This window comes from Dendropsophus ebraccatus, chromosome 4 (genome assembly GCF_027789765.1).
Source record: "Dendropsophus ebraccatus isolate aDenEbr1 chromosome 4, aDenEbr1.pat, whole genome shotgun sequence".
Taxonomy (NCBI): Eukaryota; Metazoa; Chordata; class Amphibia; order Anura; family Hylidae; genus Dendropsophus; species Dendropsophus ebraccatus.
Window position 1 is genome coordinate 166,241,481 of NC_091457.1, and position 13,772 is coordinate 166,255,252.

Genomic DNA, 13,772 nt, shown 5'->3' on the forward strand with positions numbered 1-13,772 from the left:
AGCTCATCTGACAGTCATCACGACTGCAGGATCTTGGAGTCAACAGGAATCCGCTCTGCCCTCCAACGTGAGGGAGCTTAGAGCGATTTACCTAGCTCTTCTTCATTTTTCTCCTCCTATTTTACAGAGAGCAGTCAGAATCCGGATGAACGACATGACCTGTGTGGCGTACCTAAACAGGGAGGTACCAGATCCCCTTCTCTCCTCAGGGAAGTAGAGAAGATTTTTCTGTTGGGCAGAAACCAAAATAACCAGACTCTCTGCGATTCATATCAGGGGTGTCGACAATATATTGGCGGATTGACTGAGTCGAGGCCTGACATTACCGGGGGAATGGTCTCTCTCAAGGAGAGTGTTCATTCAGTTAACCCAGAGGTGGGGGCTTCCTCAGAGAGACCTCATGGCATCAGCAAGCAATGCCAAACTGAGGAATTTCTGTTCCCTTTACAGGGCAGACAATCCCACAGTAGTGGACTCAATGACAATACCACGGACATACCAGCTGGCGTATATCTTTCCTCCCACAGCCATGATTCCCAGAGTTTGATGAAGATCAGTTGTCAGTGATAATAATAACTTCCTTCTGGCCGAAGAGGGCATGGTTCACCCTGCCCATGAATATGAGCAGAGGGGAATTTTGGAGATTACCTCTGCATCCGGATCTAATATTCCAAGGTCAACATCTGTGCAGGAATCTTTCCAGCCTCAGCTTGACAGCTCGGAGACTGAGAGGACCGTATTGGACTCTAGTTTTTCTGAGAAGGTATAGTATACCCTTTCTCACGCTCGTAGTTGCACTACAAATAAATCTTATGCACGGATTTGGAAGATTTTCAAGATTGGTGTGTAAGCAGGAGTATTGATGGACTTAAACCTTCTACTCCACAGTCATTGGAGTTTTTACAGGAAGGCTTCTATAAAGGATTAAAACCTAGTTCCATCAAGGTGCAGATAGCAGCCCTCTCTGCACACCTAAACTCACGTTTCTTTCAGATCTTGGAGGTAAAGAATTTTGTTAAGGCTAGACTAGGCCTAACCTGGTAAAGCAGGTAGACCCATGGGACTTATCCTTTGTGTTGAGACGCCTGTGTCTTCCTCCCTTTAAGCCTTGGGAGGAAGTAGACTTCAAGTTAACATTGAAAGTTTCTCTTTTACTAGCCATTACCTCTGCTAAGAGAGTTGGAGAACTTCAAGCCCTTGGCTCCGCACCTCCATACGTGACTTTTTCCCAAGACAAAGTTATCCTTAGGTTCCTTCCAGGATTCCTGCCTATGGTGGCTTCATTTGCCAACATCAACCAGCCAATAGTATTGCCTGTATTTTCTCCTACTGGATCATCTAAAGAAGACTTGGATCTTTCTTTATTGGACGTATCCAGAGCTATCAAGATCTATCTACATAGAGTAGGTGATTTTCGTAAAGACGAGAATTTCTTTATCCCTTTCGCAGGAAAGAACAAGGGGAGAAAGGCTTCAAAACCTTTAATATCCAGATGGATCTGTGACTCCATTGCCTTATGTTACTCTTCTGCTGATCTGGATCCACCAGAATTTACCAGGGCTCACTCTACTAGAGCTGTGGCCTCCACTTGGGCAGAGCGTGCCGCTGTGCCACTTGAGGACATATGCCAGGCAGCTACCTGGTCGTCTTTGACAACCTTTGTGAGATATTTCAGGCTGGATACTTCTTTCTTGTCAAGAACAACCTTTGCAAGATCTGTTCTTAATGCGGACGTAATAAATAACCCGCCCATTGGGGATAATGCTTGCTAATTCCCCATATGTTGTGATGCCAATGGGACGTAAGGGAAGCTAAAATTATTATGTTAATTTGTTTTCCCTAAGACCCATTGGCATCACAAGACTCCCTCCCTGTGTTTTATGTTTCTTTATAATTAGACTGAGGTCTAGGGGGAGGTGGAGCCTATTTATACCTCATGGAGGAGGGGATTAAAATTTAATTGTTATTTTTTCATTAAATATTCCTTCGTCCCAGGGGCTCGCAGGGGCGAATTTACCCCATATGTTGTGATGCCAATGGGTCTTAGGGAAAACAAATTAACATAATAATTTTAGCTTTCTTCTAAATAAAACAGCACCATCCTTGTCCTCAGGTTGTTTGTGGTACTACAAGTATCCATTCACTTTAAGCTGTAATACCTCACCCAACCTGAGGACAGTTGAGGCGCTGTTTCTGTAAGAAAGCAGTTAAGTTTTGTTTTCTAACCATGTATAACACCAGTAATGGGGTCTATGAGCATTTCTGACTCGTTATTTCTTCTTTTACAGGATTTTAAGAACACAAATGTGAACAAAGCCTAAGGCCTGTGTAATAGTGTGTATATAATTGTAGCACAGATCTGATATACAGAGATAGTCTGGATGATACACCACCAGTACCTCATTGATATTGTGTCTGTGGCGTTACGAGCGGGATACATCCTGAAGTCTGAACCCAGGAGCAGGTTGTACACTATAATTCGGGTGTAAGGATGATGGAGGATTCCAGAATGAAATTTAGTGGTGACTCTAGGTGATTATTGGTTATCTATAGAGACTAATAATACCCCATACATGTCATACTCAGGATACATTATGCAGGAAATTCTTGGAATCCAGGAATATTCTCGCTGTCAGACGTACTTTTACAATTTAAATGTAGAAATAATCTGCATTACATCCTATAGTGGATTAATCCCCAGTGACAGCCGCAGCGTTATGGTAGATGTGTTCCTGACAGCTCAGGTGAACGTAGCCGTCCGTGTCTCTCTGACGCAATGCATTCTGGGAGAAGTAATTTTTCTATATATCAAGTTGCCTGATAAAGTAAAGTAGAAACGTCCCAGAATGCAAATCACTAGAAGTATCTGATTGCAAAAGCCAAAGAGAAGTACCGGGATCTGGAGTCCTGAATGCAGCTGCAGATCAGAATGGGCGACGGTCCAGGATGGAGCTCAGGATCAGCGCAACACACAGACACTGAGATAAAGGATGTAGCAATGGTATATAGGGGGATATAAGGTTATACCTGCAGGGATCAGGATAAAGGGGGATTCCTATCATACAGAAGGAAAATAATATACATAATAAAAAACCTATACTTACCTGTCCCCATGCCCCCGCAGTGCTGAATTCCGCTCTTGGACCACCACTGGGATTGTCCATCTCTCCCCTCCTGCTACAGCACATCCTGGCTGAGAGATGCACCGCTTAGGCAGTCGGTGAATGTGGCGGGACACCATTGCAGTCACTGATTGGCTGACTGATTGGTTGGTTACCCCCTGCCCTTTCCTGCTGTGTCGTGATGTAGTAAGAAATGAAGAGATGACAACATCCGGCGAGGTCTGGGCGCCCCATGTTGCGGCAGTGCAGGGGCACGGGGATCGGTAAGTATAGGTTGTGTATACTACCAGCCCTGTAATTATGAATTTGGCCGGACTGCCCTTTGAATGAGATGGCGGTCATCATCACGGTCAGTAGATTTTGCCCTCTGTATCATTGCTGTCTCCAGTGTTTGTTGCTGGACCTTGTACTTATGTCTTTATTCTAAGGATGAAACCCCCCAACTCTCACTGTGTCCCCCAACCAGTAAGACTAATATTCATCTGCTTCTTACTCCAATCTTTTATTTTCAGCTCTTTCATCATGCTCTGTAGTTATTTTCTGGTGACACTTACCTTTCAGGTACTACCAGCCTGTTCCTGCCTTCCAGCTGCTTCTAGAACAAGAGAATAATGATGGCTGCAGAGGGAGACGACTTCTCATAAATTGGATTTGGTTTAGATGATCATCTAATCAGCTTCTCAATACCTAAAAAGAGGAATGACTGAGCTGTGTTTGCTTAATTCCATCTCCATCTTTATCTCTCTCTCCTCTCCTGATGGATCAGTCTCCAGCCCCTCTCTCTCCTCTCCTGATGGATCAGTCTCCAGCCCCTCTCTCTCCTCTCCTCTCCTGATGGATCAGTCTCCAGCCCCTCTCTCTCCTCTCCTGATGGATCAGTCTCCAGCCCCTCTCTCTCCTCTCCTGATGGATCAGTCTCCAGCCCCTCTCTCTCCTCTCCTGATGGATCAGTCTCCAGCTCCGCTCTCTCTTCTCCTGATGAATCAGTCTCCAGCCTCTCTCTCTCCTCTCCTGATGGATCAGTCTCCAGCCCCTCTCTCCTCTCCTGATGGATCAGTCTCCAGCCCCTCTCTCTCCTCTCCTGATGGATCAGTCTCCAGCCCCTCTCTCTCCTCTCCTGATGGATCAGTCTCCAGCCCCTCTCTCTCCTCTCCTGATGGATCAGTCTCCAGCCCCTCTCTCTCCTCTCCTGATGGATCAGTCTCCAGACCCTCTCTCTCTCCTCTCCTGATGGATCAGTCTCCAGCCCCTCTCTCTCCTCTCCTGATGGATCAGTTTCCAGCCCCTCTCTCTCCTCTCCTGATGGATCAGTCTCCAGCCCCTCTCTCTCCTCTCCTGATGGATCAGTCTCCACCCTCTCTCTCCTCTCCTGATGGATCAGTCTCCAGCCCCTCTCTCTCCTCTCCTAATGGATCAGTCTCCAGCCCCTCTCTCTCCTCCTGATGGATCAGTCTCCAGCCCCTCTCTCTCCTCTCCTGATGGATCAGTCTCCAGCCCCTCTCTCTCCTCTCCTGATGGATCAGTCTCCAGCCCCTCTCTCTCTCCTCTCCTGATGGATCAGTCTCCAGCCCCTCTCTCTCTCCTCTCCTGATGGATCAGTCTCCAGCCCCTCTCTCTCCTCTCCTGATGGATCAGTCTCCAGCCCCTCTCTCTCCTGATGGATCAGTCTCCAGCCCCCCTCTCTCTCCTCTCCTGATGGATCAGTCTCCAGCCCCTCTCTCTCTCTCCTGATGGATCAGTCTCCAGCCCCCCTCTCTCCTCTCCTGATGGATCAGTCTCCAGCCCCTCTCTCTCTCTCCTCTCCTGATGGATCAGTCTCCAGCCCCTCTCTCTCCTGATGGATCAGTCTCCAGCTCCTCTCTCTCCCCTCCTGATGGATCAGTCTCCAGCCCCTCTCTCTTCTCTCCAGATGGATCAGTCTCCAGCCCCTCTCTCTCCTCTCCTGATGGATCAGTCTCCAGCCTCTCTCTCCTCTCCTGATGGATCAGTCTCCAGCCCCTCTCTCTCCTCTTCTGATGGATCAGTCTCCAGCCCCTCTCTCTCCTCTCCTGATGGATCAGTCTCCAGCCCCTCTCTCTCTCTCTCTCTCCTCCTGATGGATCAGTCTCCAGCCCCTCTCTCTCTCCTCTCCTGATGGATCAGTCTCCAGCCCCTCTCTCTCTCCTCTCCTGATGGATCAGTCTCCAGCCCCTCTCTCCTCTCCTGATGGATCAGTCTCCAGCCCCTCTCTCTCTCCTCTCCTGATGGATCAGTCTCCAGCCCCTCTCTCTCCTCTCCTGATGGATCAGTCTCCAGCCTTTACCTGCCTTGTCGTGAACTTTCTTGTAAGCTAATTTATAATCAGACTACAACTGACCTTCAGGAAAGCAGAGAGAGCGGCTGCAAGAGAAAAAGAGCAAAAATGTTTAACAAAGAGCCATTTGTTTGCCCCCTAATAAGTACAATGTAATACATGACTGCATTCAGATGTGTCCTTGGCTTTTATGCTTTGCAGCATGTAACAGAAGTCATGGAAGACATGTTTTTAAGTGAAACGTTCTTATCTTCTGTGAGAATGCTGAGTGTGAACAATGACAAACAGCTGATCATATGTGAACCTGGTTTTACGCAACCTTAAACCTAAAGGGGAACTCCAGCAATATTTTTTTAAATCAATGGATACCATAAAGTTATTTAGTTTTGTTAATTGCTTTTATTTAAAACATCTCCAGTCTTCCAGTACTTATCAGCTGCTGTATGTCCTGCAGGAAGTGGTGTAATCTCTCCAGTGTGACACAGTGCTCTCTGCTGCCACCTCTGTCCATGTCAGGAACTGCCCAGAGCAGGAGAGGTTTTCTATGGGGATTTGCTGCTGCTCTGGACAGTTCCTGACATGGACAGAGGTGGCAGCAGAGAGCACTGTGTCACACTGGAGAGACTACACCACTTCCTGCAGGACATATAGCAGTTGATAAGTACTGGAAGACTGCAGATTTTTAAACAGACGTAAATCTGTATAACTTTTCGACACCAGTAATTTGGAAAAATATTATTTTTTACTGGAATTTTCCTTTAAGTTTATATTAAAATAAGAAACATTGAAGACAAAAGCACTGGTGCAGAAGGGGAACATGTCAGGGACGCGGCTGATGATCCACATTTAATGGCATGTTATTGTTTAGTTTCTGCTCTGTGTGCAAATTCATCCATGCTAACGTATCCGTAAACTTTTATCTCCGCTTTCCTATTCCCATATAATAAAACAGCAGCTTTTTATCTGACCACACGAGCGGTCTTTTGGCCGGCGGTCTAACAAAAAAAAAAATATAATAATAATAATATAGTTAATGTTCTATAAAAACGCCTTGAGTTACAGGAAGAGGAGGAGGCAAATTTCACAGCATCGTAACATCCTGAATGGAGCAAATCCGACATGATGGGGTGAATGAGGGGGTTGTTGCCAACATTGGAGGCAATATAAGTGCATATCACGTGCTACCAGTCACTGTGGAGCAAGAGTCAATGAGTCAATGATGTCAACCAGAAGATGGTAAAACCAAGAATGGCTGAATGGAGGAATACCACAGGTGAAAATAGTAATAAAAAATAAAAAAAGATGATGAAAAAAGTTACATAAAAGACAGAGCGAGCGATGTTAGGAGTCGTTAGTATGGGAGATCTTTTTCCATAGAAGAGCTTTCAGGTTATTCAGTATGAGGGAGTGTTGCATCTCCATGTTCTTAGTAGCAGCTTTCAGGGCCATGCAGGAGGAGATCTGTTTCTCGAGCTCCTCTCGGATCTCGGACGGGCTCCCTCGCAGCAGGTAGTCCTTGACTAACAGGCAGATTTTCGCTAGGTTTGGTTGGCTCACGTCTGCGGTACATTTCCTTTTGCTTTGGTCGCACGCGGCGCTGCAGTCGGTACCGTAGACGCAGTCCGCGTCCGAGTCACATGGTCGCTCTTTCATCGTGTCCTTCAAGTGCATCTCCGGAACAACGTTCCTCATGTCCACCACCTTCAAGTCATACTTGTCATTGTAACCAAAGTTTTTGGCACTTGTGTCGCACATAAGAAAATTTCCATAAGGTCCATGAAAAATGTCTTCTACAAACTCGAGAAGACCTATGACTATCTTGGCTTTGCGAGGCCAGGACGGGGTGAACCACTGGTCCATGCGTTTCCGCAGTCCTTGAGGAACAAATATTTCAAAGATCCAGGGTAGACTGATCCCGTAAAGCGAGGTGTAGGGTACGTGTTCCGTTATGTACAGGTCCCCGCAGAACCCCAGCAGTTTGGGGGTGTGCTCCTTGTCTTGAAGGATCACCATCAGCAAAAACTCATTGAGTTGTAGAAGGGCCCATGCAGACTTGGCCTCCGGGAGGGACACGTGGCCGTCTTTATTACCATCTGCGGCTGCGAGGATGAGGTTGACGAGATCTCGGAGATTGCCTTGGTCTCCTAATTTAGTCTGAAAAAGATAGAGAAGAAAGAACGTTACTTAATGAGACGAGCGCATCCACGTTACCGCCGCCATGTTACCTCCTTATCGGGCTGTAATATGAACGCAGGAATGCCGCCGTAATATGATTGCATAAAACTGACCCTAATAAGAACCCTCGGGGGGACGAGCACGCACCCGCCGCTTCTGCTCATAGATGTAGGGATCTTTATATAGTAAGACATTGGTAATGCTCATAGGGTGAATCAATACATGAGCACGGCTCCTCTGCGGACGTGGATAACTGCGCCTCTAATCGCATCCTCCAGCGCACGGGGGAAATTATTGTGTGTCTGAACGCCAGACGCCTCCAAACCCCAGTGCGCTCTTATCAGCAGTTCAATAGGAACATGAAAAAGGCCGCGCTCCTAGGATTTGCCTTATTCAGGGAAACAACGGGAGCGTCTGGGCGATCACTTGGGAGCACTTTAAAGCTTCACCTGCAGAATCTTCCTGCGAGCCGATAAAACAACAACTTCACATTGTCCATTGTTTAAGCAGGTCGGGAAGAGGCTCTTTGGGATCTTAAAGGGAACCTGTCATCGTTTTATACTGCCCGAACCCCAGGAATAAGTCATCAAGGTGGTCCCTAGCCCCTTGTTCCTGCTGTCCCCGATAGATCCATCCTTCTATATACCTCGGGGAGAAGTCACTGCGTACCACCATGATGACTTGGCGCTCGGTCCAGGCTGGATTTATTACTATGACTCCTCTCAAAAGCTGCAGGACCCCCACAATCGCTGACAAAGGATAATGGCTGTGGCATCTAGGGGGTTAAATGGCCGAGATCTGAGCTAACTCCAAGCTGGTGCCACTCCTATGCCATACATGTATGTTATATTAGGGCTCATCCGCCAGCATTATTACTGTATGGGGGCAGGAAGGGGTTATTATAAATACATTCACTGTAGCCTGAAATCCACGGCCTCCTCTGTTCTCACCTCCCTTAGGGGCCGTTCTTCACTTTGTATCCAGGGATCTGATCTTACAATCTGTTCACGTCTTCTCTACTACACTGCACCTAATGCATCATCGGCCGTCGTTCACACTCTGTCCGTCCAGGGTTTCCCCCCGGGACACATAAATTGCGCAGAATGCAGTGCGGCCTTAGTAATAACTCCATGAAGTGACATCTAAAAGGGACAGAATGTATTTCCAGCATGACACCGCAATGGCCGCCGACCCTCCGCCACCTCCAGAGCAAAACCACAGTTTTTGGAAGTTAACTGATAAACTTTATAATTCTGGTATTTTTTGTGTGAAAAAAAAAATTATTACAAAGATTTAAAAAAAAAAAAAAAAGACAAAGTCGGGGTGAGGATCTGAGTTAGAAGGATTTGGGTTGCGCCCGCTCTTTTTGCCTCAGGAGACAAGGATTACTCTCAGCGTCACTCTTCCAGTTGGGCACATAACCCCCAATAGTCCTGAGAACTGGACTTAAAGGGATCTTGTCCTCATGAAAGTGCCGTCCAATCAGCAGGCCTCATGTATCCTGACTGGAGGAGCTCAACGGATTGATCTATAGCATTGTGGGTAAAGTTCCAGAATAACTTGTCACTTATTCATATAAATCTTTGCTTATTCTTGGCTTAGGAGTCAAGGGGGCAGTCCTACCATGTGACTGACATCTCTCTATAGGGCCAGTTATACACAGATAGCTGTAAATCAATAATTAGGACCGCCCACTGGACTCCTAAGCCCAGAATGAGTAAAGAGTTATAATGAATCTATTCCTGCCTTCCCATATGTCAGTCCTCTCCTATAATCAGACGCTAGTGGATCGGCGACATTTTCATGGCGTCCGGTTCCCTTTAAAGTTCTTGATTCTGTCAATTAAAATAATGAAAACTATAACTGTACATAAGACGACTAAGCGGGGTCTGCAATCCTGAGCCAAACCCCATAATACTGATCAGAAGATCATAAACCACAAGAAGATGGCGGCTCCGGCCTGGTGAACGCTCTGCCGCGGCTCACCGGATTCACTCTCACACAGAAAATCACAGAACTTTATATTTTTTCATAAAATGGTAATAAACTCTTGAGCCCCCCCCCCCCCCCCCGCATGAATCCTGGGTGGCATCTAGATGTGGTCGCCATGGGATCTCCTGCTGTCTGGACACCCGAGGGGCAGAGGGTCCCCGACTGCTGGGCCGGATGTGGTTAGTGAGGGATCTATATCGACACTCGAGGATAGCCCACTATTGGGTGGACACCAGTTATAGTGCTGTCCGGTCCCTGTCGCTATGACAACCAGTGGTGGTGGGGCCTCCATCCTTCTTTGTGCCCCCTGGTGGCGGTGAGTGTGAGGTCTTTGCACTGTGAGACCTTTCTACGGCTTCTCTATTATATATAGATGATTCACAGATGGCGGCTGGTGTGTGACCAGACAGGAGGCAGCGCTGACGGCCGGTGACAGGTATACCGCTGCACAACCGTCACCAATTACAGGTACAGCGGGGGAATAGGGACAATGGAGGGAGCTTAAAGGGAACCTATCACCCAGATTTCCTCTCTATACCAATCACAGCCGAACACTGAAACCTTTTTCTATAATTTGTTTCTACTCTCCAATTGTAAATGTTCTTTTAGCAGCATTTAGAAACCTGCTTTACAGCAGCCCCATGGACATAGGCGCATTGGACTGGAGGGGGCCCTGTTCACTTTCCGTTTCTAGGCATGCTCTGTGACCTGTGCAGATGGGGGGGGGGGGGACTGACCTGTGACCATCCCCTATTGTGAATGGCCTGATCCCACACTATATATCTATATACTGGTGTCACCATTCACTGTAACCCGGTCTGTGATGATAAGGAGGAGACTGTTGAGATGATCTGTACAGAATACGGGGTCTCAAGCTTATTATTATTACATCTAGTATTCAGTTAGTTCCCAATTCACTAAATTGTCCCAACATGGTGAGTCTTCCCTGTCCGTATAGAGATCATAAGGGCCGGACGTCTACTGAGGGGGAGCGGATGGGGTGGGGGGTCAGATGTCTCGTCACTTGCCGCCATCTATGAGACGTCTCTACGTGTGATCAGCACCAGGTCACCTTCCCCGGACTTGTTTATCACCAGGGCCATACATTATGTAACAGAACCTGCGGAGCCGCCCGGTCGTGTCTACAGCGCCAGTCGCAGCCTCCATGATTTATACTCAGAAAAAGGCGACAATTACTGAAAAGGTAAAAAATAAATGAAGATTCTCATAAAATAATTGTGGGATGTGAAGCAGATTCCTGCTGTAAGGGAGCACAGGGAGGTCGGTATTAACCGCAATGCTCAGGTGCTGAGGCCAAGATGGCGGCCGGACAGGAATCCCCACCATATCTGGGCTCAGCATCCATTAAAGGGGCTATCCTCAGTGGGGATTTAAGAAGACGGATAATTCTATTTCCAGCCCTTATTATGTTATAGTGATATATCCATCAGGTGGTCTCTGCATCTCTCCCATCTGGACGTTGTACAGGAGTTCTGGGCAGAATAGCTGCAAATATCGCTAAAAGCTAAAAGCCCGGCCGGCTGGGAATCAGGTTATTGATGATATGGATTTGTGTCAGGCTGATTACTAACCGGATGTACGGACAGAAGCCATCAATACCGGGGGCCGCCAGTAATACAGAGAACAGGACGGGGGTCACTCAGCCCGAACCATCAATAATGGGGGGCTGCCAGCAATACAGAGAACAGGACGGGGGTCACTCAGCACGAACCATCAATAATGGGGGGCCGCCAGTAATACAGAGAACAGGACGGGGGTCACTCAGCCCGAACTATCAATAATGGGGGGCCGCCAGCAATACAGAGAACAGGACGGGGGTCCCTCAGCCCGAACCATCAATAATGGGGGGCCACCAGCAATACAGAGAACAGTACGGGGGTCACTCAGCCCGAACCCTCAATAATGGGGGGCCGCCAGCAATACAAAGAACAGGACGGGGGTCCCTCAGCCCGAACCATCAATAATGGGGGGCCGCCAGCAATACAGAGAACAGGACGGGGGTCACTCAGCCCGAACCATCAATAATGGGGGGCCGCCAGTAATACAGAGAAAAGGATGGGGCGGTCACCCAGCCCGAACCATCAATAATGGGGGGATTCCAGTAATACAGAGAACAGGACGGGGGCACACCCAGACCCAACAATCAATACTGGGGGGTGCTGGTGATGGAGAGAACAGACAGAACTGTGCTTCCTACAGGATGGGGGTCACCGAGCCCCAACCATCAATAACAGGGAAGGGGGGCCCCGCTGGTGATAACAGAGAACAGGACGGGGGTCACTCAGCCCCAATCATCAATGAACAGGCCCATTACCTGGAGTTATTCTATGATGTGATATCAATCATCTGCACATAACGAGACATCACTGAGGGTCCCAGCACAGGGACAGTCTACACTAAATACATACAGCTGTATATAGATACATAGAGCCGTATATAAATATATAGAGCTGTATATAGATACATAGAGCCGTATATAAATATATAGAGCTGTATATAGATACATAGAGCCGTATATAAATATAGAGCTGTATATAGATACATAGAGCCGTATATAAATATATAGAGCTGTATATAGATACATAGAGCCGTATATAAATATATAGAGCTGTATATAGATACATAGAGCCGTATATAAATATATAGAGCTGTATATAGATACATAGAGCCGTATATAAATATATAGAGCAGTGTATAGATACATAGAGCAGTATACAGATGTGTAGAGCATGATATAGATACATATATCTCAGCATGAGAAGTTTACCATGTGGTATGTGTTTACCCAACATTGGGGGTTGCGGGCCAGGTATGACACTGTACGGGACAGCTGAGCTCCGCAATGCTCGGGACCCCATAGAGAATGAATGGCGTGGCGGCTGTGTACACACTGTGCGCTTCACTAACTCCGGGAATAATTTCCTCCTGATTCCCGGGATCAGTGGGGGTCCCAGCAGGTGGAATCTCACCCATCAGCTTCCCATCCTCTATCATGTGGAGATGTAAAAAAACATTCACCAGAACAAACTGTACATGAGACAGCTCAAGAGCGCCCCCTACCATCTTACTAATATCACCCTACTAGTGAACACTACATCTATACGGCTCCGCTCACTGTCACACAGATGAGGCCTCATTCACACGTCCATTGCGGACCACACGATGGATGTGCATCTCCATTATTCACAGGACACTGGATTGGAGATATTGATCCATGCAGCTCCGCACCAGGATCTGTCCTCTTGTGGCACCGATCACGGCAACGGACACACATACGGACATGTAACCAAGGCCTGGAGATGCATTGGTCCTATGTGCTGTCCCCATCACTCCTCACTCCCCTCCTTAATGGTTACAGATCATACAGATCTGCTCACTGCTAAATCCATAAGAACATTACATTACCTCTACCTCCTGGAGGGCAAAAGAATCAGATGTATCCGAACCCGATGAGATACAGCAGGACAATCTCTTCTAGTTTGGATACACACTCACACTTTTCAGGTTCTTCCTTTATTTTCTCCTATCGAATTGGCTCCTGGTTTTGGCTGTGTGTAAATACGGCCTAGAGCACTATGTGGCGTCACACCGACAGGCAATGACGACAGTCAGTCAGATTGGCAGACCTTTATCCCGGGAGTGGTCACACTGGCAGTCGGTCACCCCGGCACATAGTCACACCGGCAGGCAGACAGTCACACGGGAGGTGGGGGGCCAGTCAAATCGGCAGGCCTTTACATCAGGGGTGGTCACACAGGCAGAGGGTCACACCGGGGGGGGAGGGGTTGTCACACCAGCAGGCAGTTACATCGGCAGGCGGTTACACCAGCAGGCAGTAACCCTGGCTGGTGGGCAGTCACACTGGCAGCCAGTCACACTGGTGAGCGTTCACATTGGCTGGAGGTCAGGTTCTTACCTTGAACAGGTTGTGCACCATCTCTTTGAACTTCTGGACGGTGGTTCCTCGGGTCGGTTTGTCGAACAGCACAATCTCCTTCCTCGGCTCTAATTCTGTCCCGAAGTCCAGATGCAGCGAATCTTCCATCTGACACTTTATCACCCCCTCCAGGTTCCCCCAGATTCCCAGGTACATCTGAGAAGCAAACAAGGCTTAGTTGCCCTTTTGGCTAATAATCCATCTCTGTGGCCACAAGTTCTAAAGTCCCATC

The 13,772-nt window shown here is 47.7% G+C and overlaps 1 protein-coding gene across 8 annotated transcripts in view; it reads right to left on the bottom strand.

The window, feature by feature from the left end:
* Positions 1–6,213: 6,213 nt before the first annotated feature.
* Positions 6,214–13,772, bottom strand: part of DIPK1A (divergent protein kinase domain 1A) — a 102,416-nt gene continuing 94,857 nt past the window's right edge. For all 8 annotated transcript variants that reach the window (XM_069967686.1, XM_069967691.1, XM_069967689.1 and 5 more), the window contains 2 exons: positions 13,520–13,696; positions 6,214–7,569 (listed from right to left, as the gene is read on the bottom strand). In XM_069967686.1, coding sequence (XP_069823787.1) covers positions 6,757–7,569; positions 13,520–13,696 — 990 coding nt within the window. In that variant the 3' untranslated portion in view covers positions 6,214–6,756. The remainder of the gene's footprint in view (positions 7,570–13,519; positions 13,697–13,772) is intronic.